The sequence below is a fragment of the Panthera leo genome, chromosome D4 (assembly GCF_018350215.1).
Source record: "Panthera leo isolate Ple1 chromosome D4, P.leo_Ple1_pat1.1, whole genome shotgun sequence".
Classification (NCBI taxonomy): Eukaryota; Metazoa; Chordata; class Mammalia; order Carnivora; family Felidae; genus Panthera; species Panthera leo.
The window spans coordinates 87,963,338-87,988,012 of NC_056691.1; the positions used below are offsets into that span (position 1 = coordinate 87,963,338).

The following is a 24,675-nucleotide window of genomic DNA, read 5'->3' on the forward strand; positions in this document are numbered from 1 at the left end:
ACTAGGTGGTGACCTCAGACAACTCAGTTAACTCCTGAATCTTGCTCTCCAATCATCTGAAAGTGAAACATGATGGAACCTATCTCATAGAGTTCTTGTAAGTATCATTTTTAAAGATATAAAAGTGCTTTGTGAAACACTATGCAAATAATCTTTTATCATGAATTTGTAAGAATCGCGGTCTCTTTTCTAAGCAGTTTTCATTAATTGAGGTCTAATTTGCTTCGAGTGAAACGCGCAGGGCTTACACACGCCATTTGATCAGTTCTGGCAAAGGCACACACCCATGTAACCCACTCTCTGTGGAGATTTCCGGTATTTTTATCACCTCAGCGCCCCCCATCCCTGCATCCACTGTCCTGATTTCTTTCAGCATAGATCATTTTGCCTCTCTAAACAACTTTATATGTTCTTTAAATTTAGTACCCCCAGGTTTTAGTAGCTAATTGAGAGCCCGTGGACGCTCGTCTGCTCAGAACCCTTGGCGGCTTCCCATCTGCCTCAGAGCAAAAGCCTCGAGCCCTTCCCGGTCTGCAAGGCCACGTGGTCTGGCTGCCGTCTTGTCTGTGACCTCGGCTCCTGTTTTCTGCTCCAGCCGCGGAAGCCACCTTGCTGCTCCCTCCCAGAACCGATCAGGCCCGAGCCTCTGCTGTGGCTGTGCCCCCTAGTGGGAATGCTTGTCCCTCAGAATCCACATGCTTAACTTCTTCCTCTTTCAAGCCTTTGCTCGAACATCATCATCTCACCAAAGCTTCCTCCGTTCGCCCTGTTTTAAACACGGCTCCCTTCCTTCCCCTGTCCCTGCAGGCTTCCCCTTAGCACTTCACCTTTTTGCAACCTGCTGTGTACTCTGCTTATTTATTATGCTGATGTTCTGTTGCTCCCGTTAGAAGGTAGCCCTAAGGGAGAGGTTCTTTTAAATCTGTTTTATTACTGATGTATGTAAAGTCCCTAACCTCGGGCCCGGCCCATAATAGGCTGTGTCCGTTAGTAATCATGGAGCCAAGTAACTGGGTCCCAGGCGTGGCGCTGAGCACTTACACGTTGTCGTTACCCCAGTTCATCCTTCGAGCACCTCTGTGAGGTAGGCACTGTTATCATTCCCCTTTTACAGATGAGGAGACTGAGGCTCAGAGAGGTTAAGTAACTTGTCCAAGGGGAGGATTCAAACCCAAGTTTGTCTGACTCCAAGGCCCATGTGTTTAACCACTTTGTTCACTGCCTCCTTAAGAAAATACAAAAGGTACTTTCCTCTTTTCCTTCTCTCATTTTAAAATGCTTGCTAATACAGTAAGCTTTTTGAAATTTCTTTAAGCCGTTTCTTTTAAAATCACCAAGGAAAGAAAACGTGGTGGGATTTACACATTTGTCACTTACTGACGCTCTGTGTCAGGGTGGGTGTCGTGGGGAAGCAGCTCGTGTGATGGTTAAGAACGTTGAGATAGCCAGTTTGCAGGGTTCTCGGGATCAATGCGACAGGCAGTGGATGGCCAGTCTGCCTTCTCTCTGGCTTCCCTTCTCCTCGTAAGAAGTCGGTAGATGACCCCTTGCCTTGCTGTTCGCTAATTTTGGACAAGGCAGTCACTGTGAGCCTTTCTACCCCATCCACGGAGCAGGAATGATAGTTTATCTGCCTAAAGCAGGAAGGGGACCGTTAGGCCTTATTCCTACTCTAGAATGTACATTCGTGCTTGATTTTGTTTGCGGGTCAGGTGCCTCCTGTGATCGGCCATGATATTTCTGCTGACTTTTTTAGAAATTTCTATTTCTTAGAATCTTCATGGGCATCTTACTTTTGGAACTAAAAGTTACCAAGACGTTAAGAGTTTTCTGGCTACCCTGCGTGGACTAAGACATACACTCTGACGTTGACAGCTGAGCTTGGGAGATGATTTAACAAAGGAATAATTCCAGCTTGAATACCTTCGGTCTCTTATTTCCGTCTTCTTGTCAGATACCTGTTTTTTTCCCTATCCTGTCTAAGTGGACCTTTGTAACCATCAGCGGGGGCCAGAAATAGAACAGTGCCAGCACCCCAGAAACCCCGTGTGACCTTCACATCCCTTCCCAACTGTTAGGAGAGATGTTATAGCCCCGTCAGTTCCTCGCTTCTCCTTATGGTTTATCGTGTATCTGTGTAGCCCTCAAGAATGTATCTTAGGCTTGTAGCAAAGTGCTTTTGACCAAGGAGTCGTATTTTCTAATCTTATCTACAAAATGTCTTTGGATTTACGTTAAACTCCGTTTGAACACCTGAAACATGCAAGAAACAGGAAAGTGTGCAAATGTAGAAAATACGGCCTGTGTCCCCGTTGTCTGAAATCACAGGTACACGTTTTAACGAGGGAGTGTTGGTCCCCTGCCTTTTCAAGTAGCAGGCGGGCCTTCTTCCTTCTTCGGGAGTTTTTTGTTTGTTTGTTTTTGTTTTTAACCTAAAAGAGCAAGGCGACACGTCGACTGAAAAGTAGGTACCTGCATCGTAGGTCATCCCTGCGGCCCCCAGCCACACCTCCCACAGCTGGGGAGTCTGTGACAAAACCAGGGTGGTGGGGAGCGGACCGTAGACCCCAGGTAGTGGGCACGCGGGTACTCACCAGCCACTCCCGTCCCCTTTCCTGTCGCCTGGACAGAGACCGAATCGCAGAGGAAGAAAACACCTGTTTGGTCTCTGCCCTGGGGGAATTCGGTTAGGTAATTCGTCTGTCTGTGTTTGTTTCCGCCCTTAGCATCCCTGATCTCTTCCCAAGATTGAAACACGTCGCCGGGGATCTGGGCACATTCTGAAATTTCTGTCCTCTCCACTTACAGTTTTTCTTTAACATCAGCACCGATGACCAAGAAGGCCTCTACAGTCTTTATTTTCACAAATGCTCCGGGAGCGAACTGCGGTCTAGCGACGAGCTCTCCTTCAGCCTTGATGTGAGTACTGCGCAGAAGGTGTTCCACGTGGGTTTTGTCAGCCGCGTAAAACGTGAGGCATTTGTTTCTTTGTAAGAGTGGGTTTTAACAACCCTTAAAACGGAGTCGGAGAAAAAAATGGCCGGAATCTCACCTCTGCAGAGGATTCCTAAGCTAGAAAATACAAAGCAGTTTGGGGTGTTTTTACACTTTACGCCGTGCGTTAGGAGTGTGGCTATCTGCCGGTACTTTCTTCGGCCCGAGCGAAGCAGCTGAGGCGACAGACTGCTGGCTGTGGGGTGATCTGTTCTTGAAAAAGAAAAAATTAATCTCACGTTCGTTGCAGATTGAGATCACAGAGAAGAACCCTGACAGCTACCTCTCGGCGGGAGAGATCCCTCTCCCTAAATTATACATCTCTATGGCCTTTTTCTTTTTCCTTTCTGGGACCATCTGGATTCACATCCTTCGAAAACGACGGTAAATTGTTACTTCCTTGAGCCATCCAGCTTAGAGTGTGTTGCGATGTGTGTAATTTCACCTTTTGCTGGCTTCTGTGCCTGGGGGGCATTGGCTCTAGCGACCCTGCCCTCCTCAAAGGGCATCTTCCCTGAAACAGGGAGACTTCGCAGCGTGTGGAGGGGCTTGGCATGCCGTGGTGTTTTCTTCCCCTTGCTTTGTTTATTTCTTTATGTTTAAGGTTTGTTTTTAACATTTTCATTTATTTTTGAGAGAGACAGAGCATGAGCAGGGGACGGGAAGGGACAGAGGGAGACACAGAATCTGAAGCAGGCTCCAGGTTCTGAGCTGTCAGCACAGAGCCCGACGTGGGGCTCAAACCCACAAACCGTGATCTGACGTTCTGAGCCGAAGTGGGGCACTGAACTGACTGAGCCACCCAGGCGCCCCCCTCCCTCTTTGCTTTGTTTAAACAGCAGATCCAAGTATTTTGATGATTCAGGGGCTGTTTGTTCATGAGGAGGAGGAGAGTGGCAGGGAGCCACAGCCTGACTGAGAGCGTAGCATTACTGCCCGGTGCTCGATATTGCCCGTCTACCGGGCAGAGGTGTTGGCTTCCAGAGACTTGTCACTGGAGGAAAAACTTCAAAGCCCACCTGCCCGGCTCTTGGCCTCTCTTCTGAAACCCGAAGGCTTTATCTGCCTGTACTCGGTTCTTTTTTTTAAATATTTTTTTTTAATGTTTATTTATTTTTGAGACAGAGAGAGACAGAGCATGAATGGGGGAGGGGCAGAGAGAGAGGGAGACACAGAATCGGAAGCAGGCTCCAGGCTCTGAGCAGTCAGCACAGAGCCTGACGCGGGGCCTGAACTCACGGACCGCGAGATCACGACCTGAGCCGAAGTCGGACGCTTAACCGACTGAGCCACCCAGGCGCCCCTGTACTCGGTTCTTGAAGGGAGCAGCTGCACGTGTGTGTGGGACCAGCGTTTAATTCTGTCTCCTTTCCCCCCAAAAACAGAATAAAATACTACTTTTCAGTTAGAGAACAGTATGAGCATTTGTTACATAAGATCTGTAAACTAAGTAAAGGACGGTATGTGCATATGGCGTTGTAACGTGGCGTCATTTAAATTCATAAGATAATTAGGCATCCCAAATACTCAATACCTCTTTCTGTGGAGCATTGGGCAGAAATCGAGACCTCTTCAGTCCCCGGGGGCCTGTCTTCTGGCAGACATGCTCAGCTGGGGTAGCGAGCTCGGGCCGGGGCAGTGCAGGCTCCGGTTTGTTTTAAGATTTGGATTGATGGAAAGAGCCACTCGTCTACTTGTGAAGGACCGTGCACGGTTGTGTTTGGGGTAATCAGTCAGGTGGCCATTCATAAGAAAACAAGAATCTTAACCAATTCAGGCTATAAAAAGGTTTTTCAGTGAAGTGTTGATTCTTCCTTTATTAGAAAAACCAGGACTGGGACTCAGAGACCCAATTCCAGGTGTAAACACGGGCCGCTCCCACCTCTGTGTCTCGCTTCACTCCCTGGGCCACAAAACTGGGACGGGGTCATTGCCCTGCCTTCCTCTGAGTGTCTTAGAACCTTAGGTGTGTTGTGTGATTCCCCCCCGCTTCCCCCCAAATCCTGTGCGCCAGAGGACTTTGCAAATCAGGGCACTATGCAAATGCGAGGTGCATACGAAAGACCTGAGCAGACAGGTGCTCAGGGGTATTTCAGTTTCTGTTTGTTTAGCGATGAGACCGTCCCTGTCGCTGGTCCGCTTACATGAGATGACGGTGAGTTTTAACTGTGGTCAGAAGAGGCGCACCTGCTGCGCGCAGCACGTGTGTAGTTCACGGCACTTCGCGTGGAAGGGGAGGACAGACAGCCGCTCGCTTTCCAGTGCCTGCTCCCTGCCCAGTCCAGCGCTGGATGCGGGTTCTGTCCGCTCACCTTCCACCTCCTGGAGGTGGGCGGTGCCCCGTCTTCAGCAGAGGTTACTGGGGGCCGAGAGGGGTGAAGGTTGGCAGGGTAGAACCTGTGTTCGAGCCAAGTTACTGGGGCTCTCTCTCGAGCCTCTTATCCCTCCCGTGTCATCACCGCCCCGGCCGCTGGCGCTTCGAGCAGGATTGCAGGTCGAGGGGGCCGGGGTGTGTGAGCGAGCCGTCTCGGCAGCGGGCGGTTCTGCGCTCTGGGTAGGTGTCGTCGCCACTCTGGAGTGGCAGACTCGTCTGGCCTTGACTTCCTTTTTGACCTTGGAGTAGGTAGGCGTCGGAAGGGAAAGGACGGGGGGGGGGGGGGGGGGGGGGGGGCGGGAAATGGGCTGGAAAGGGAGCGTGCGTCAGTTTGTGACACACCCTCCTTATCGGTCTGTGCCAGGCCCCTGTTCTTCATTTCCCCTTCGTCCCGACCCCCGACCCCTCTCTCGTTCCTTCCCGGCTGCTCCGGTGCACGTGATGTGTGTTGTTGGGCGTGGGTGTGTTTACTGTTCCTGCATGTTTGTGACTTTCGTAAACCATGCCAGCTCTAGATTGCCGTTCGTACCGTTTGTCACGCAGTAGCAGCTGTTTCAAGGCCTGGTCACACTGCCGTGTGTCCGTCCGGTTCGTTCATTTTTTGGCTACCCCATGGTGCGCATCCCCACGTTTTACTCACCCATCGCTTCGGTGAGGGACCCCTCCCTCGGCCTCCCCCCCGGTCCCCCCAACCGTGTTGTCATGACCTCCCACCCCCTCCCTGGCCTGTCCCCTTATGGCTCCGTGCAGCCTCTGAGGTGCGCTCCCAGAAGGAGGTGCGCTGGGCAGGGGGTAAAGTCTTCCTTGATTTCGTTAAGCGCCCGCCACCAGATGGCCCGTACCAGCTTCTACTCCTGCCAGCGGTGCAAAGGGTCCCTGTTTCCCCAGACACCACTGGCATCTTATTTTTGGGTATAAACTGGAGCTTCATTCTATTTTGCATTTCTCTGACCACTAGTGACGTGAAATCTCCTTCTGGGGCCCTGTTAACCATCTGGGTTCCCCTCCTTGTGACCGTCTCTATGCTTTGCACATTTTCTTTGGGTTTTCTGTCATTTTCTTGTCGCTTTACATGCGTTTCTTGCATAGTTTGGACATCGATCCTTTGTCTGTCCCAGACATGGCAAATTTCTTCCCCCAGTCTGTTAAACCTACCTGTGGTATTCGTTGTTGAACGGAAGTCTTTCATATTAACGGAGTCAAAGCTGTCTAATCTTGGGCGGGGCTTCTTGGAAGAAGCCTTTTCCTACTCCAGGGTCACAAAGGATGTAAGTTATGTTTGGCAGTGAAATCCATCTGGAGTCCTTCTTTATGTAAACGTGAAGTGGGGACACGGCTGCACACACACACACGCACACGCACACACAGGGTTGGGCGGATTTTCCCCATGCCAGTTATTAAATGGTCCATCCTTCTCCAGCCGGTTGGCTGCCCCTCGTCTGTCGTAGGCCAAGCCTCCATACACGCAGGAATCCGTTTCCAAGCTCTCGGTTCTGTTGGCTTATTTGTCGGACGCTGTACCCCTTCCACACTTTTTGCTGCTGTGGCTTCGCAGAATGTCTTGCTGTCTGAGAGCGTGACTCTCCTCCGTAGCTCTTACTCAAGTCTCCGTGTACTTTCATAGTTTTAAATCTGTCTCCAAAAGCGTCTTGTGTCCCATTAGGTTAGTTCCTAGGGTGAGGTCGGAAAGGGTAGAGGAGTTGAATGGCTGGCAGCCCGAAGGTGGGCGAGTACCTGTGTAGGCCTGGTGGTGGGAGCGGGCGCTTCTCCCCACTGGCCGGTCCCAGCCCTGAGGGCGAGGGGACGGGGCACCACCCCAGGGCTCTCCTTTCCGCCCTGTCCCCCTCGCCCGCCCCTACAGCTGCGCCCGCGCCCCTTCTGCTCTCCCAGGGAGAGCTCTCGCCAGGTCCCTAGATCCCGCCGCCTCGTTCTCGCCTCTCTGGCCTTTCCAGGGTGGTTTCTGGGCACGAGGCTGGCCAGCTGTGTGGATTTCCGTCTTCTCGGGAGCTGGAACTCGTCCTGTCTGGCTTCGGTGCCTGACGCTGCTGCGGTCACAACAGAGACCTGTGGCCTTGGTGCCTGACGCTGCTGCGGTCACGGCACAGACCTGTGCGCGAGAGGCGACTCTGGGGCTCCGTCGGGTCTGTTTCTGCTGGTGGAAACTAGGTCTCAAAAAAGGCTTCGTGGGGCGCCTGGGTGGCGCAGTCGGTTAAGCGTCCGACTTCAGCCAGGTCACGATCTCGCGGTCCGTGAGTTCGAGCCCCGCGTCAGGCTCTGGGCTGATGGCTCGGAGCCTGGAGCCTGTTTCCGATTCTGTGTCTCCCTCTCTCTCTGCCCCTCCCCCGTTCATGCTCTGTCTCTCTCTGTCCCAAAAATAAATAAAAAAAAAAAAAAAAAAAAAAAGGCTTCGTGTTTCTGGTTTGCTTAGGTTGTATTTACTGCTTCCTTGTAAATGTATCTGATGACTGTCTTTTAATTCTTTCTTTTCTGTTTTTATAGGAATGACGTATTTAAAATTCACTGGTTGATGGCAGCCCTTCCTTTCACCAAGTCTCTTTCTCTGGTGTTCCACGCGGTACGTATTAATATTTCGGGTCATTCATGAAATGATGTGCTGTGCCTCTAATCAGGAAAAATGAGTTGGAAGGAAGGGGGGAAATAGTAGATTAAAGAAGTCCTTTTGTCACGGAGCCTCCTTTGGTACGGGAGGGACCATCACAGGGATGAGTCATTACACCCTCCCTGACCTGGCCCGAGACCTCTTCTAATACTGCCTACGTTCCCAGAGTTTTCCTAGAACACTTCCTTGCTTTTATTCCCTTTTTTTTTTTTAAGTCCTTTCTTGGGATTAGAGTGCCACCTGCTGAATTGTTTCCGCGATTTTACTTTTCTAAACCTCTTTCCATGTTCCCGTTTGATTTGAAGCCCAGTGTTAGCATAACTTCTTCAGGGGGAAATGATGCCCTAAATACTGAGGCGTGTGAATCGAGCTCGCACTTTGCATAGTTAGTCCAGGTGCGAACTGAAGCGAGCCTGCCCGAGGGAGGAGTGCCACAGCCTGCCGGGTTTCTAGGCCCATGAGGCTCCCGCGGCTGCGCCTTTGAGGGCGACAGCATCCAGACATGCGCTCTCCTGCAAGTACAAGGGTTGTCGTAGGCGTCGTGATGTGTCCACTTACAGTCTCTAGAAATGACAGTCGTTTGGATAATTTCCCATTTGGATCTAAGTTAAGAGACTCTTTCTGGGGCACCTGGGGGGCTCAGCCGGTGAAGCGTCCGACTTCAGCTCAGGTCATGATCTCATGGTTTGTGAGTTTGAGCCCCGCGTCGGACTCTGTGCTGACAGCTCACAGCCTGGAGCCTGCTTGGTATTCTGTGTCTCCTCCTCTCTCTGCCCCTCTCCCGCTCGTGCGCTCGCTCTCTCTCTCTCTCTCTCTCTCAAAACTAAACATTAAAAAAATTTAAAAAAATTCTTTCTGGAACCTTCTAGATGATAAATGGCAGGATCCTTGAGTCACTTTAGTATCTAAGTAGCCATTTGTGATAGAATGAAGAAATTGCTGTCAGCGTTTGTGAGTTGTGCCAGGAAGCATTTTGGGTGTGCTTCTGAAACCTGCCACTTTATTTACTTTAAAAAAAAAAAAATTTTTTTTTAATGTCATTTATTTTTAAGAGAGAGAAAGCAGGCACATGCCAGCTGGGAAGGGGGCAGAGAGAGAGAGGGAGAATCCCAAGAATTGCTAACAGCGCAGAGCCCGACTCGGGGCTCCGCCTCGCGGACCCGTGAGATCATAACCTGAGCTGAAAGCAAGAGTCGTTGCTGAACCGACTGAGCCCCCCGGGCGTCTCTGAAACTTGCCACCTCAATTAACATACATTGGTGGCTTTAAGTAGCTCTAAATTCACAGATTTCTTCCAAACGAAAACAGCTGAACCTAGATAATTCCACATGCCTTTTTTTTGCTGACCGGCTGACTGACGTATGGAATAAGCAGCTGGGGTAGGCAAGGGGAAGTTCTCAGCTGGGATCCCATAAAAACCTGTGGCCTTTGGGCGGTGGAGATTTTAAAGACCAGAACAGGCAGCCGTTTGCCCCCCGTGAATCCCCTGCCCCAGAAGAGGGACCTGGCCTGCGTGTTGGCGTTGAAACCTCGTGGCTGGTTTCTCATGCTTCCTGACGTTCCTGTCCTTAACCGTGGATAGACGAGTGAGGGATCAGGGCGTGAGATGGAGGGGACATCCCCCGTCGTGAGGTCCTGTGATGGCATTTCCTGTTTCACTGTGCACACGAAGACGCGTGGTAGGTGGACCTTTCTGAAAGACACTTCTCTGGTTGCAGATCGACTATCATTACATCTCCTCCCAGGGCTTTCCGATCGAGGGTTGGGCTGTCGTGTACTACATCACTCACCTGTAAGTACGCAGAGGGACCCGCGAACCCTTGTCGCGTGAGATGATGCGCAGGAGAAGTTGGGGAGGCCGTGGGAGCAAGAGCCCTGCCCTCCCGTGGCGGCCTCTCTGGGTTCCTGCCGCGCCAGGGGTGTGTGGCACGCGGGTGGCTGTGCAGACGACAGCCCGGGGCCGCTGGCCTGCTCCCGGGAGGGGGCTGCCTCCGTGGGGGGATGGGCTGCTCAGGTAGTGGGGTGCACAGCGAACTCAAGAGGCGTTTCCCGAAGTTGGCTGCCTCTCTTTTCCGAGACACACACGCAGTCGCGAACGAGCTGTGCGGCGGAACCGGCAGAGAAGGTCTGGAGAGACCGTTGGCATCTGAAATGCTTTCTTTTCCAGTTTGAAGGGGGCACTGCTGTTCATCACCATCGCGCTCATCGGCACCGGCTGGGCTTTCATTAAGCACATCCTCTCCGACAAAGACAAGAAGATCTTCATGATCGTCATCCCGCTGCAGGTAAAGGGACCCGAGTCCCGCGTGTCCTGGTGGTGTCCTGGCGCTTCTCAGGGCTCAGCTCCCGGCCTGTCCGGGAAGAGGGCGTCGGCTCACCCAGAACCGCAGCTCGGGCCCCTGGGGCTTCTCCGTCTGCCGTCTGGCCGACCCGGGCCTCGGGTCGTTGCCCCGAGAGCTGTCCGCCGTCACTCAGCTGGCGAGCGGTGTGTGGACGCCTGTGCCTTGAGTAGGGAGCTGCTGGGAAGTCCGGGAAGCTGCCGCCTGCCTTCCTGCGCCAGGCTCCCCTCTGACAGAATGGTCCTCTTAGCCTTGCCCAGGCACGTAGTGATTTTATTAACAGTGATTTTAAAACCGTGAACGACACCGGTGAGGCTTCACAAGGTAGAATACTAAGCGGACCTCAGGACAGCTGTTCATCAAGCCCTTCCTGGTTCGGGACCCTGGGCTGAGGCCAGCCTTCCCAGGTCGTGAGCCCCTGGGGACAGGAACCTTGTCGCCTGCGTAACAGTCTTATTGGAGGCAGACACTGGGCTTGGAGAACTCACGAGAAGCAGAGAGGGCCTGGCAGGGGTGCAGGACTGCTCTGCTCGACCGAGGAGCGTGCGTTTGGTGAAACTGTTCTCGGCCGCCCTCCCTGGGGAGCACGGTGTGGGTGTGGCGGGCGAGGGGAGGGCGGGCACCTCCCTGGGCCCCCAGGTCCGCCTCCTCACCCTGGCGACTGGTGCTCTGGCAGCATTTGCCCCAGAGCCACCTCCACGTTGATGACGCGGGACCTGTGTTCGCGCCAGATGAGTGGCGCAGACCAGTTGCTGTAGATTTCCCAGGAGAGACTCATCACCCGAGTCGGAACGATCTGGAAGGCTGCAAGGTAGAGAAGGGCCTTGCCTAGACATTTAAGGAGAGACCCGTGGCCGGCGGAAGAGGAGCAGTGGACGCGGGTGGTCGGTTGCCGAGCGAACAGAGAGGCCGAGGATCTGTGTGGGTCTCGGCTGTGGAGCTCCCAGGGCCCCCTCGCCGGCCCCGGGCCAAGTTGCAAGCAAGCGCTGCGCGTGGCCTCCCCCCGTCTCCCCCCCGCCAGACTCCATCCCTCCAGGCCAATCTTGCGTCCTCACCCCACCCGAGCCGGGATGTGACGGGCGCGGCCTTCTGGCTCTCGCACCCCCAAGGGAGCTGAACACAAGGTTACATGGCCGGCCCCTCTGAGGAAACGGCATTTAAAGAGTTGAACGTAGGGAAGTTAGGCATCGATAAGCACGGAGGCCAGCCTGGGAAAGGCTTTGAACGGCAGCCGGAAAGCTAAGACTGTTTCTTCGTGGCCACGGGGAGCCGGTGCACAGCTCTGAGCGAGAAGGGAGAGGTGCACAAAACGTACGCACAGACCTTGAGGGACATTTTTGGCACTTCGTGCCACACCAGGGAACGTTGTGTCGCGTGTCAAGAGTGTCGGCTGAGGACGGAGGGGAGTTAGGGATTTAAGGTGAGAGGGAAAGCCTTTGTTTCCACTTTGTCTTCAGAGGTGGAGTCCCACGTGCAGGCGCGCAGGATAGAGGAAGGCCCGAATTTCAGAGTAATTTTTGCATTCGTACCAAGTAAAGTATGGCTTCTGCGACCATGTCACTAAAAGCTCCCAGACAGGAAGACCTTACTTTGAGATGTCCCGAATAGCAGCGTGGCAGATTTTGCACTCTTTGTCAAAGTGTGCAGGGTGACCTTTACGGCAGGCGAGCACAGTGTCTGGGACAGAGGACTTGTGATCTGTGCATCCACACCTACCGGAAGTCCCCCAGAGAGCATCTCCTAGGTTCTGCAGGGTACTGCCGTCCCAGCGTAGCCAGGCCCTGGGGCCTCTCGCAGCGCACTCGTGCCGGGACTGAACCCCCAGGGCCAAGTGGAGAGGGACGCGGTCGCCGGTGCACCTCGGGGAAGAACGGAGCCATGTCCCACGTGGAGGGGACCTGGGTGGGGTTACTTCTAAGGAAGAGCAGCGTGGCCTCCCAGGCACCGGGCCCAAACCTGCCATTCTCGTCGCCCTGGTCTCTGATAACACCCTCTGGTACTTAAAAGCCTGTCTCTGAGAAGCGGCAGCAGCTGCCCAGGGAGAACCCCGGCCTGAGGAAACTGGGCGTCGTGGCTGAGTGCGGTGCCACCCGTTCAGGCCACCGCCTGGCCCTGCTCAGGGGGCCTGAAAAGCAAAGCAGAGGGTCCCAGTGGTCTGTGCTGCGTCACAAATCCCCCCCAAACACGGTGGCGATAAGCATGTATTCTCTTCGCGTTCGGTGGGGGTCAGGAACTGAGGCGTGGCGGGTCCGACGGGGGCCCTCGCGCAACGAGTAAGACCGTGGCTGGGGTCACCTCAGTCTTCACCTGCCTCTCCTGGGTCGGGAAGACTCGATGAGGCGGGGCGAGAACAGCAGGGGCTCCTCCGCCTTTTTTCCTCTGCCTGGTCTCTCCACGTTGCCAGCCTCCGGGTTGCCAGAGACAGACTTCCCCCGAGAGGCCCAGCCAGAGGCGGCGTCCTTTGTGCGACCTACCTCGGAAATCGCATGGCCTCACTCGCGCCTGACTGTCGCTCAGGGCAGTCGCACGCTCAGGAGGAGGGCACAGACACCGCTCCTGGATGGGAGGGTGGAGTGTTCTGAAAAGCATGTGGCCCTGGAGGGAATGCCGTGGCCGTGGTTGGGGGCCCGCCAGCCCGAGTGCCCACCCCCCTTGGGGCCGCTGTTGTGGAGGCCTGCCCTTGCCTTAGGGCCTCAGCGACTTCTCGTGTCCGTAGGTGCTGGCAAACGTGGCCTACATCATCATAGAGTCCACCGAGGAGGGCACGACGGAGTATGGCCTGTGGAAGGATTCTCTGTTTCTGGTAGACCTGCTGTGCTGTGGGGCCATCCTCTTCCCCGTGGTGTGGTGAGTACCCGCAGGAAGGGGGGGGCCGCGGTGCACCCCGAGGCTCGTGCATCCGCCAAGTCCAGACCCCCGGATCAGCTGTTCCCAAACCGGTCCGAACCACACGGGGCATCGGTTTAACAAATGAGCTTCCTGGGTCCTCAGGCGGACCTCAATCCGCCTCCAGGAGCAGGAGCCTGGAGTTCGGGTGTTGATCTTGTCCCTCCGTGGAATCCGATACGGCTGATCTGGCACCTTGGCTTTTAGCACAGCTTGGATCATAGAGAAGGGTCTGGAAATGAGAACTCGGGCGACATAATGGCAGCACGAATTTGGAGGGAGGAGAGTTGAAGAAATCCTGTAAACAGCTTTCTTGCCAGGGAGGCGGAAGGTGAGGAAGTGCGTTAACGTAAACCAGCGAGAGTTCCCAACGTGTTCTCATGTCAGAGGTCTTCAGAATGGCGGGCTTCAGACGCACGTGTTGTGCTTTGATCATGTGTGAAGAAATGTTAGTGCCAGTGGCTGTTGAGAGAAGATATCCTCATTAAATCTTAATGCCACGTGAAGGAAATTACCGGTTCAGTAGGAAGCAAGGAGAGGAAAAAAGGCTAGCAAAAATTAAACACCCTTACAGTGATCTAGGTCCGTGGCTGTTTGAAAGCGGTTACTCCTTTTGGAATAAAGTCTTAAAAAGTGGACTTACCTGTGTTGTGTTAAAGGTAAAGTGGTCCACGCTGCAGTAAACTCCTATTTTTCAAGATCCTGGGGCTTATCAGCTTATTCTGTCACTCCGATTACTTAGAATATGGTACCAGCGGAGGGTCATCCTCATTCCAGCCGGTCAGACTCACTCTTGACCCTTATTCCATCGTACGTGACACATTGTGCATACATCAGTGTAGCCGGCAGCTTCCAGAAGATGGGGGGGGTCTCCACGATCTCCCCCACCTCCCTGCGTCGTGCCCGGGACCAGGTAGCCCAGGCATCCGTAGCGGGATGACCAGCACCGTCTTCTGGTAGAAAGAAGCGTCTTTCTGTCCGGAACAGAGTGCAAGCCCTCCTCTTCGTCTGCCGCCTTCGGCAGAAAGAAAGGACCTGGAGGTTTGGGGAAGACGCAGGGGAGCGATAGGGCTGCGGGTGGTCATTTCCCTCGCCTCCTTCGTTGTGGCGTGAAGGGGCAGATGTCACACGGCGATACTCTCGAGAGTGCATCTTCTGAAAGTTGCCGTAAAACGAAAAGCGTCGAGCACTAGAGGTAGCTTCAGGAGCGGCACCAATGACTTGGGAGCTGGCTTTGTGCTGGCTCACTTTTGAGTGGTGTGCCATTCAGATCTCCCAGGTGGGCAGGTGAGGGGGCGGGCGCGGGGCTCTCAGGAGAAAGCCCTCAGCCGGGGTCAGGTGGAGGGTGGGTGGCCCCATCTGTGAGCCCCCACCGCCCGCCTCTCCCCCCAGGCCGTCCTCATCCTTTGGAGACAGACCTTCCCGTAGCGCCTTTAATAATGTTCGTGTTCCCGTCCGAACAGCGATGATGGTAATTAGTTACCTGGCACATCGCAGCAAGAGAAGAGGCTCCCTGGAGGCTGCCACTTGGCAGCAGAATTCCAGACAGTGAAATACTGAGTTTGCAGTAAGCCATGTGCTCACAGGCTCCTAGACCTAGACCTGAGAAATCAGCCTCCGGCCTCCGTGTGCGGGGGTCCGTGTTCTGTGGGCAGCAGGTGCGCTCCAGTGCGGTGTCAGGGAGTGGGGGTAGTTGGAGAAGTGAGAGATTTTAGGTGGAGAGAGAGGTCAAGAGCGTCGAAATGATCGCATTTTGCTTTTTCTCCTCACACCCAGGCCCCTGGCAGACCTTCCTCAGCCATTAGAGGGCGTCCTTAACGCTCGGGCTCGAGTACCGGACGCGGCCAGGTGCCGGGTGTAGAGGTCACGTTGATTCGGGAGAGTGCTCCGAAACCATCTAGTCCAGCCCGTCAGCTTATGACTGAGGAATTCAGGGCCTTGAGTTACTAGTGTTGGAAACACAGAAGAGTGCAGATTGGTGTGAGCTAACCTTTTGTTCTCCAAATGTTCATTTTTAGGTCAATCAGGCATTTACAAGAAGCGTCAGCCACAGATGGAAAAGGCAAGTTTCCTTGTGCCCCTTTGTGCTGCTGGGCCTTCCCTGAAGCCCCTGCCCGGGCGCTCCCGGGAGGCAGAGGGGCCGCTGTCTCTTGGGGAGGAGTCTGGGGGAGCCCCGGGGGCTTTATGAGAGCAGCCGGGGGGGGGGGGGGGGGGGGTTGTTTGCTGGAGAGGCAGGTGGTGAACGTTGCGGAGGTCAGTTGTGTAAGGAGGCGTGGGGGCGATTGCTGCTTGCTGAGATGATTCATTGCGTTTCCACGTGTGAACGTGGTTTTCACCTTCTCCGAACTGAGTCAGGAAGAGAAAATCTTGTCTGGGAAGGACCGGATAGCACTTCGCTGTGAGAACAGGAGGTATGATGGATTGGGGATGGCTCTGTGTAAAGCACCCCTTCCTGCTGATTTAACACGCTTTCAAAATAGACGTGTCGGTATTAATTTAAAAGGAGGCTGATGCCAGAGAGAAGCTCTGAAGCTCTCTGGCTTTTAAACGGCTGTGCCATCAGAGCCTTCTGTAGCTCCTCGCTTTTCCAACCGAGCCTCCTAAGAAAAGAAGCCACAAAGAAAATGTTTTGTGTGGTTCTGCGCGTATGTGAATAGTACCCGGCCACAGGCCGCTGTGGCATAAAGGGGGAACCTCAGGCCACGGGGACCACGGAGCAGTGCTTGCTCTGCTCTGAGCTGCCTCCGGGTCTGGGAAATCGTGTTCTTGAAGGCAGATCATTCCTTTGGTGGCGTCCGTAAAGTTTTGTCGCCGATCTGTGTTTCTTTTATTATAAAAATAACGTGGATGCATCTCAGGAAAATTGGAAATCGAGTGATAGGTACAAATCTTATTTCATACTTGCCATAAAGTTAATACCGTGTTATTTTCTTTAAGTTGAACTAGACCCGATTTCAGGGCTTCACCCCCGGGTCCAGAGAGATCCCGGGTTCTTCTGTGGAGCACGGCCCCCAGGGCATCTGTGGCTCCTGCAGTTTGGGCCCACAGTGGTTGCTGGGGGGACCCCCGCCATCCGGCCCGCGTAGCGCTCTGGCTCTGGGCGGCCTGGCGTGTGGGGGTCCTGCCTCGGCTGGGAGCCCCAGTCAGTGCGGAGTCCAGCCTCCCCAGCCCGCCCGGCCTCTCGGTGGGTGCAGGCTCCACTCGCAGAACATGCCAGCTCGTGTTTTCTTTCTAGGCCCGGGAAATAGCTCTGATTTTCTCCCCTTTTTTCTTCAGAGGAACTGGGTTCCCTTCTCCCTCTGGGACAGATTCTTGCTAGTGAGTTTCAGCTTGAACTTTGCCTAAATGTGTCGCTTTCAGCCTGACTGCAGCGCCTTGCCCTGAGCCAAGGAGCTCAGAGAGCGCTCTGCCTTCTTGGAGTGGGGGAAAGGGAAATTACAGAGAACAAAACACAAACTGGAATCTTCCTAAAGTGCCCGCCGTAGACGGAAAAACCCAAAGTAGAAAATGAAAACTCACCTTCTGGGAATAACTGTTCTTTGGGGATAGCCTTGTCTTTTTCTCCTTTTTCTGTGCCTGTCATAGCAAAAGGTGGCTTTGATATTATTTTTATAACAGCAAATTGGTCGTTCTCTTCTTTTTAACACATTGAGGGCACCTGGCTGGCTTGGTCTGCGGGGAAGCGACTCCTGATCCCAGGGTTGTGGGTTCGTACCCCACATCAGGTTGTGGGCAGTACTCAGAATTTTTTTTTACACACTGAGATGAGACATTCTACTTTTTCATCTTGATGCATTTCAGTATTTCTGAATTTGTTTTTCTTACTCCTTGGCTGAAATATGTAAAAATTCCAAGGGTGATGTCTTTCGGTTGATGAGTTTTGTTAATACTTTTCTTCCTAGTCTCGCCTTTTCCCCTTGTGGGTTCCTCTGGCCCTTCCTCACCAGCTCCCTTCCCCCCCCCCCCCCCATCATCCTGCATCATCCTGATCCCTCCAACTGCCTCTCTGCCTTCTGCGCCCAGCTCTTACCCCCAGTTTGGGGGTAACCGTGGTAATGAATTGCATCTGTGACCGTTTATTCCCCGAGCTCTTCATCAGGTATTTTGCCTGGGGTGGATAGCACAGCAGGTGACGCCCAAGATGGGGTTGGAATTGTCCCCAAGCAAGCATCTGTAGTAAAGGGAAACCATCGAACTGGAATGCTCTTGTCATCGCCTGGTTCACACGCAGTTTCTTGTTTTTTCCACCAGGTGACAGCATGGGACCTCTTCAGCAGAGAGCGGTCCCATGAGCACACCAGGGCTCTCCTTCTTGGGATGGCAGACTGTTGAGAAAGCACCCATTTCTCATCAGCAAACATCACAAACCCTTTGAGGGGGGACAGAGTAGGTTAGATGGGGGGGTGCCTTGATCCGCATTCTTTCCCGGAGTTGATCTGTAGGCCGTGGCTGCTTTTTAGCTAATCTGCAATTGTGTATTTCATTCGGTACTTTGAGAAATGGTTACACCTGTAACAGTTCTGGAGTCAGGGCGGCCACGTTCCCACGGTCAAGTCCCCCCTGCAGAGAACTCTCAGGAACAGCATCCCCCCCACCCCTCCCTGGCACGCCACCCAGGTGTGACTGCAGAGCAGGCCAGGTCAGAGCTGGGCAGAGGCTGGAGTGGGGACACGGGCCACCGCCCGACCGCAGCTTCCCGGGTGCTCTGAGTGACCCCCCGTGCTCCTCAGTCTGCCCTTCTGAGATCTAGCCCGTCCCAGAGGCAGCTGGCAAAGTGAAGGCCACGGGCAGTAATGTCTCCTGCTAGATTTGGAAGCATTTTTGCTGGATGGAGGCTGAGGCTCCGGGTCCTGTTTATAGGCTCGTTAGGCCATTGACTCAACACACAACCTTGACAGTGACTTGGGCGTAAGACTGTCCGAGTAAGTGCAGTTCGGGCCGACTTCGGCGGGCGGAGCGCTGCGTGTGGGCCGGTGGGTGGCTTCCGGAGTGCTTGTTTGGGTGGTGGTTACTTCTTCGTCTCTGGAGTCCTCCTGACTGAACCGGGGGGAAGCGTTAAGGATGCAGTCGCCCGCTGGCCTTCAGCTGTGTCTTTGTCCCTCTGTCACACGCTGGTGCTTCTCTCCACTCCCGTGTCATTTAGAGCCTCTGCCGCGCTGCTGCGCTCCCCGAGAGGAAGCTTAATTGAGTCGCACGCAGACGCCCGAGCTCGGGTTCTACTGTGTTCTGCCTGCCAACATTGACTGGCTGTCACTGCCCTTGAGCCTGGACCTGCTTCCTTCTTTCTCCAGCGTCCTTCCCTTAGGGGACTGGCCTGGGGGTAGATGTTGTTCACTGAATTAACAGTCTCTGCTGCTACTGCTCTTATCCGCGCACCCCCCCCCCCCCCCCACTCCAGGTTTCTAAGGAAGATTCAGAGGAAGGGTTCTGAGGCCTCTGGGCTTTTATGTGAGCTTCAGAGGCCTTTAAACAAATGGTGATGGGCTAGCTGTAGGGCTTGTAGAGGAATGGCTTCATCCTGAGCTGCTGCCATGCTCGGGAAGTTGCTGTGGCCGTGGGAAGTGTTTTTCAGGGCAGCCGTCCTCAAGAGGGCCCTCAGGGTCAAAACAGTTTTCATCACCGGACGCGGTCATCCTTTTTTGCTGTTGATGTTTGCACTTGATGGTACAGGAGGGACGGTGGGTGAGACAGCTGGTGCCTTAGCGCGACTCAAGGCGGTAGCACAGGACTGTGTTAGTGGCCGTTGCTCTCGGCATCAGTGCTGCTCGCAGGGGGTGGGAGAGGCTCGTTCCACTTAAGAGCGGCCTCGATGAAATAGTAAAAACGACTGGTGTTATTAAACCTCAACTCTTAGGGACGCCTTGGTTCAGTCGGTTGAGCATCCAACTCTTGATTTTGGCTCAGGTCATGATCCCAGGGTCATGGGATCAAGACCCACATTGGGCTCCACAGGAGTGCGGAGCCTGCTTAAGAGAGGTTCTCTCCCTGCGGCGCCTGGGTGGCTCAGTCGGTGAAGCGGCCGACTTCGGCTCAGGTCATGATCTCGCGGTCCGTGAGTTCGAGCCCCGCGTCGGGCTCTGTGCTGACAGCTCAGAGCCTGGAGCCTGCTTCGGATTCTGTGTCTCCCTCTCTCTCTGACCCTCCCCCGTTCGTGCTCTGTCTCTTTCTGTCTCAAAAATAAATAAAGGTTTAAAAAAATTCTTTTTTAAAAAAAGAAGCTACTACTTGTCAAGTTTTCATGTGGAATCCAAGACTATTCACAGTTATCTGGAAAGGCCCGCGTCTGCACAAGGCCGTATTTTCTTCACACCCTTCAACCAAAACAGCTCTTGGACAGCACATCGACTGCAGAAGCAAATACCAGAGTCCAGCTGTGTTCCATTAAGCCAGACCCTAAAGAGATTTACAAAAACAGAACACGGTTCCACGCTCCTCGTAAATTGTTTTTGAGTGAGTTATTTTTTATTAAAAAGATATTTAACATGAACACGTACTGAATTCCTTCTTTCAATTTTGCATCGATTATGAAATACTTCGAAATTTGTTTCATTTTCTAATTTGGTGAATAATGACAGACGTTACCAAAAACAAACGTTCTTTGAGGTCCTCAGTAATTTTTAAAAGCGTGAAGGAACCCTGAGGTCAAAAGTTTGAGAACCGTGTGTTAGAGATGAGGCTTGTTGAATCTCTCGTCACGACAGTCACGACCGAAAAGTCTGCCTGGTTCTTTTTTCCTGTGCCTACAGAGTTTATTTCAGGCTTGGCCAGATTCTTCGTTCTGGGCCTCTCGTGCCAAAAAAAAAAAAAAAAAAGTTTTGTTGGGTGTGTTCATGTAAACAGACCTAATGAAAAACCCATTGATGAGAAAGGAAGAAGAAGTCCCCTCGCCTGTTTTTGTAAATAAAGTTTTATTGGAATGCCCCGTGCCCACTTGTGGAAGCATCGCCCGTGGCCGCTCCCTGTGCTTCACTGGCAGGGTTGAGTGGTTGGGGCAGAGATCATCTGGCCCACGAGGGTGCTCTCCAGCCCTCTGCAGGAAAAGTTGGCCATCTCCTGGCTGTTGGGGACATTGAAGAGACACCATTTTTAAAAATCCTAGGTGTAATACGATGACGTTGATACACTGACTGCTCACTCTTTACTGGGTGCTGTGAGAGCTATAGAGCTCGCAGAGGTCTAAGAAATTACTGTTTTTAAGTATTTACCGAACTCCGTCTTTGTGTCCAGAACGGTGTTCTTTGTTGCTTGGGGCAGTAGCTTTTGCATCATTATCCACTGTGATCTTTTACCTTATTACTCTGATGGGAATCTGTGCTTTTCTCTAACAAGATGGCTTTTAACATCAATCACCCTCAGTTCACCAGCAGGGCTTTGGGTTAGACGTTTCGGCCTGGGCTGATGTTTACGAGCACTGTCTTCCCTGACTGCTTTGACCCGGTTCCTGGTTATAACTTCAGGTGCGTCCGATCTTTATTTACATTTTCCAAGCAGAAACCAAGGTGCCCTGCGGCCCACTGATGCTCCAGGCAGTGAGGATTACTATTAGGTTAGACCTGGGGACCCTAAGTCAGAAGCCCTAGGCTGAGGAAGGAGGTCGGGAGAAAGGGGAACTTCCCAGCTGCACTGTGATCTCCCTTCCCCAGCATGCGGGGATGGCTCTAGGACCGGGTGCAGCCTGGGAAGCAAGGAGCTCCACTGGAATTACACTGTGCTGTTGTCTGCACTGCTGTTGAGGACGGCATGGGGATTACCCCCCGTCCGGAGCACTCTTTCAAGATGATAAGAGTGGAGAGGCAGAAAAAATGAGACGCCCGAAGTTTCATCCTTCCCTTTGTCCCTGGGTATGTAGCTAGAGCGTGAGCTCGTAATCGTCTCCTGTCCCTGAAGCTGCGGCAAGAGTGTACCGTAAGCAAGTCTTCTGCTCCAGGAAGGCGCCTTGCTGGCAGGCGGAGAACGCTCTCTCTCTGGCTGGTGTGGTGCAGGGGCTTAGAGAGCTCATGCATCTCAGGAGTGAAATAAAATCAGATAAAAACAGAGAGGGAGGCAAGCCGTAAGAGACTCTTGACTATAGAGAACAAACGGGGGGTTGCCGGAGGGAAGGTGCATAGGGGGATGGGCTAAATGGGTGATGGGGATTAAGGAGGCTACTTGTTGGGATGGATGAGCGCTGGGTGGTATATGTAAGTGATGAATCACTAAATTCTACTCCAGAAACCAAAAAGAGAAGGAGAGGGGGAGGGAGAGAGGGAGGGAGGCTTGCGCATCTCCTAGGGCACGAGGTAGGGTGGCATTCTGTCCTGCACTCAGGGCCACCTTAGGTCACGTATGTGTGTGGCCAGCCATCTAATTGGCATGTTTTTCACGGGGCATTTGTGAGTGCGTCACAGGAGGGGGTGTGTGGTCGCCAGAAACTTGGTGAGATTTTGTGCCTGTGTGCATTTACCCGGGGAGAGGGTTCATGGCCTTCAGCAAATTCTCAAAGCTGTCTGTGACCCTAGAAAGGCTAAAACCACACCTAAATAGACTATTATGAAGAAATAAAGAGAGAGAAAAAGGATCTGATTAGACTGGCTTAATGCAATGATTCTTTATTTCTTTTAATCACCAGATTCCCTCTCTTCATTACTTTCCCCTCACAGATCACCCCAGATCACCCCTTTAATGGCATCAACATCACAGCTTCAGCTCAACATTTCAAAAGAATCAACCTTTGTCACCACCCCGAGTTAGTAGAGTCTATAACCAAAAGCAATGAGGCCTCTATACGCCCCGGCCTGAGAAACAGCCACATTGTGGACACATGCCGTTTTTTAAAATTAAGCCTTTAAAACATTCGGCACCTTGCTGTCTGGGGAGGCCCTTGGCCGCCCAGCAGGCCTGGTTTGCAATCTCAGTTGGTGTGCCCTCTCTGCTTCTGGACGTGGTTCTCCTGCCTCGTGGCCTTGGCTTGCATTTGACCTCCGTGAGTCCTGAGACAGCAGTGGAAACCACGTCTTCCTGGCTGATGACTGCGGTATTTAGGGAGACCCGGGTCCCTTAGGGAGAAGGTGTTGTCTGCTGTTGACCAGGCTGTGGCATAAAGCCTGTGACCAAGCAGTGGGACGTCCCACTGTGACCAAGCAGTGGGACGTCGGGCCTTCTTCCTCGCCCAGCTCATTGCCGGCCGCGAGTCTGTGCCGTGGGCAGCTGGGGACAGCCGGGGGCGGTGTGCTCCTTGGCCAGGCCCAGCCTCAGCCGTGACGTCAGACTAGCGAGGCTCCCGGTATCGCGCAGGCTGCAGGCTGGCCGAGAGACGGGAGGGGAGTCAGATCAGTGCGGGTCTTCAGCACCCCACCCCCCGCCCCCACAGGGCCTCTGATGTGGTTCTAGAGCCCACGGGCAAAAGCAGAGGCTCAGCAGATGGGACAGCAGAAATCTTAGAGTTGTTAGCCTTCCCCTAGAGCGCCGTGGTGGTCGGCCAGTCCGTTGGGCTGTTTCTGCTTCTTTCTTTTTGCTGTTGCCGTACGATAACGTTTGCTTCCAGTAGGACACAGAGCCCTTAACCGTGCAGTCTGGTGAGCTTTGCCCACTCCTGGATCACGGTTTTAAATGCATATTGGAAGCATGTCCTGTACCACTTCTCACGTGACCCTCAACAGTTTGAAAATCAGGGTGTCCTTGTCTGCAGCGTTCTTGTCTTATCACGGCCGTCCCCATACTTGCTCCCGATACCGTCTGAGACGGATTCGTTGGATCTCCTCTTAGGGCAGGCCACGGGGCGCCTGGGGAGCCGCTCTCTCCCCCAGATGGATGCTTTCAGACCAGTGTGGGCCCGGCTCAACGTGCAGCCTGGCTTTCGGGCCTGGGAGCGACCACGAAGATGGGGGCCGCTGCTGTGCCCTCCCCTGCAGAGGGACTTGGGCTCGGAGCTGAGGCAGACTGTGGAAATGCTGAGCTCGAGGGTGAGTCAGAGCGACGCCGACACCATCCAGCCTTCGCCATCATCCTTATTTCTTTAATTTTTATGTTCGACTCAGAATCTCCCCCCCCCCCCCCCCCCCCCCACCGAAGCACGCCAGGGAGGAAGCAGGAGAAAAGGGCGTGGGGCAGGCGGGGATGGTTTTAAGCCTCACGGCTCTCCTTATACCCAGGGAAGGGTCGTTTGGGAAATTTTTCACCCTTTAAGAGACTGTCATGGGCCTTTGCGTCTGTGTGTCTCATAAATCCTCTGGCATTAAGTTCTCGAGATGGACTGCTGCGTTTCCTGAGCATTGCCGAGCATTTTGAGCCGTGGGCTGCCAGGGGATCCCAAAGCTGTGAATTGCCTTTCTCTCGGTGCAGAGCGTGGGCACGGAGAGCACGGTCCCTCGAGAAAAGTAGACTGGGTTGGGAGTCCTGGCCTCTTCACCTACGAGCTGGGTGACCTCGGTAATTTGCTGGACTTCTCCAGGCCCCGAGGCTTTTCCTCTGTGAGGCAGTGGTAACGGCAGCTCTTCCTTCATGGAGGCCGTCGTGAGGTTTGCACCCGGCGAAGCGTGAGAGGTGCCTGGTGTGTCTGTGATTCCCTCTCGGTCGATGGTGACGACCAGTGTTACGGTTCCACGACCCCCCAGGGGAGTCCCCTGGGAAGGAAGGGGACCGTCTGTCTCCTTGCCGGCCTCTTAGTTCCTCTTGGGTGTACAGAGGCAAAGTAAGAGTCTAGGGAAGGGACAGCACCTCCTCGAGCCGGGCACATTTGCTCTCGTTCCTGGTCACAGAGGTGGCTGCCTTGGTGAGCGTTTCAGACAGCTGGGTGCTTCCTGTCTCCTGGCACCTGTTCAGTCTCATCGGTAAAAAGTAGTTGCCAGCATCGGGTCCCTGGTCCTCCGTCCCCGGGAGGTCCTTCGGAGTCCTTCCGGCCAAGCCCTGTTCCGTAATAGGGGCGGCCGGGCCTGGGCACCGGGAGAAGCCCTCAGGGTGATTCCGATGCTCGCCCCGGCGAGAACCCCTGCCACGAAGACCTCCTCCTGCCCGTGAGCAGACTGGGGCCCGGGAACGGAGGGACGGGCCACGGAGGTGCAGGGGCCGGAACGCAGGGCCCTGGACTCCCGTCCGAGGCTTTTTTCCTCCCGCCGGGCTCGCTCTCTGACCGTCTCTGCCGTTTGTCGCGGTGGGGCCGGAAATGGCCAGCCCGGGCTTAAGGAGCCCCAACTCCCGGGGAGCCCGGCCTGCTGCGGCCGCTGAGCGGTAGGCTCAGCAGCCTGCTCCGCTCCAGGGGACAGCTCGTTTGGAGCAGAGCAGGAGGCGACTTGGGAGTCGGGGCTGTGACCTGTGCCTCTCTGCTCGTTGCGCAATTGCTGGTGAGGTTTCGCCGTCCGGGGCCGGCCCCTCCCCGCTCGGTCCACTTGTACCCACCGGAGCCCGGGCTCCTGGCAGCCGCCGCAACCCCGCCGATGGCCCACTCGGTATCGGGTCGATACTCCGTCATCCTAATCCTGGGACCT

General features: G+C 54.1%; 1 protein-coding gene across 3 annotated transcripts in view; it reads left to right on the forward strand.

The window, feature by feature from the left end:
• Positions 1 to 24,675, forward strand: part of GPR107 (G protein-coupled receptor 107) — a 64,740-nt gene that overhangs the window by 28,195 nt on the left and 11,870 nt on the right. For all 3 annotated transcript variants that reach the window (XM_042914275.1, XM_042914273.1, XM_042914274.1), the window contains exons 8-14: positions 2,809 to 2,919; positions 3,245 to 3,378; positions 7,868 to 7,943; positions 9,707 to 9,780; positions 10,156 to 10,273; positions 13,044 to 13,174; positions 15,232 to 15,275. In XM_042914275.1, coding sequence (XP_042770209.1) covers positions 2,809 to 2,919; positions 3,245 to 3,378; positions 7,868 to 7,943; positions 9,707 to 9,780; positions 10,156 to 10,273; positions 13,044 to 13,174; positions 15,232 to 15,275 — 688 coding nt within the window. The remainder of the gene's footprint in view (positions 1 to 2,808; positions 2,920 to 3,244; positions 3,379 to 7,867; positions 7,944 to 9,706; positions 9,781 to 10,155; positions 10,274 to 13,043; positions 13,175 to 15,231; positions 15,276 to 24,675) is intronic.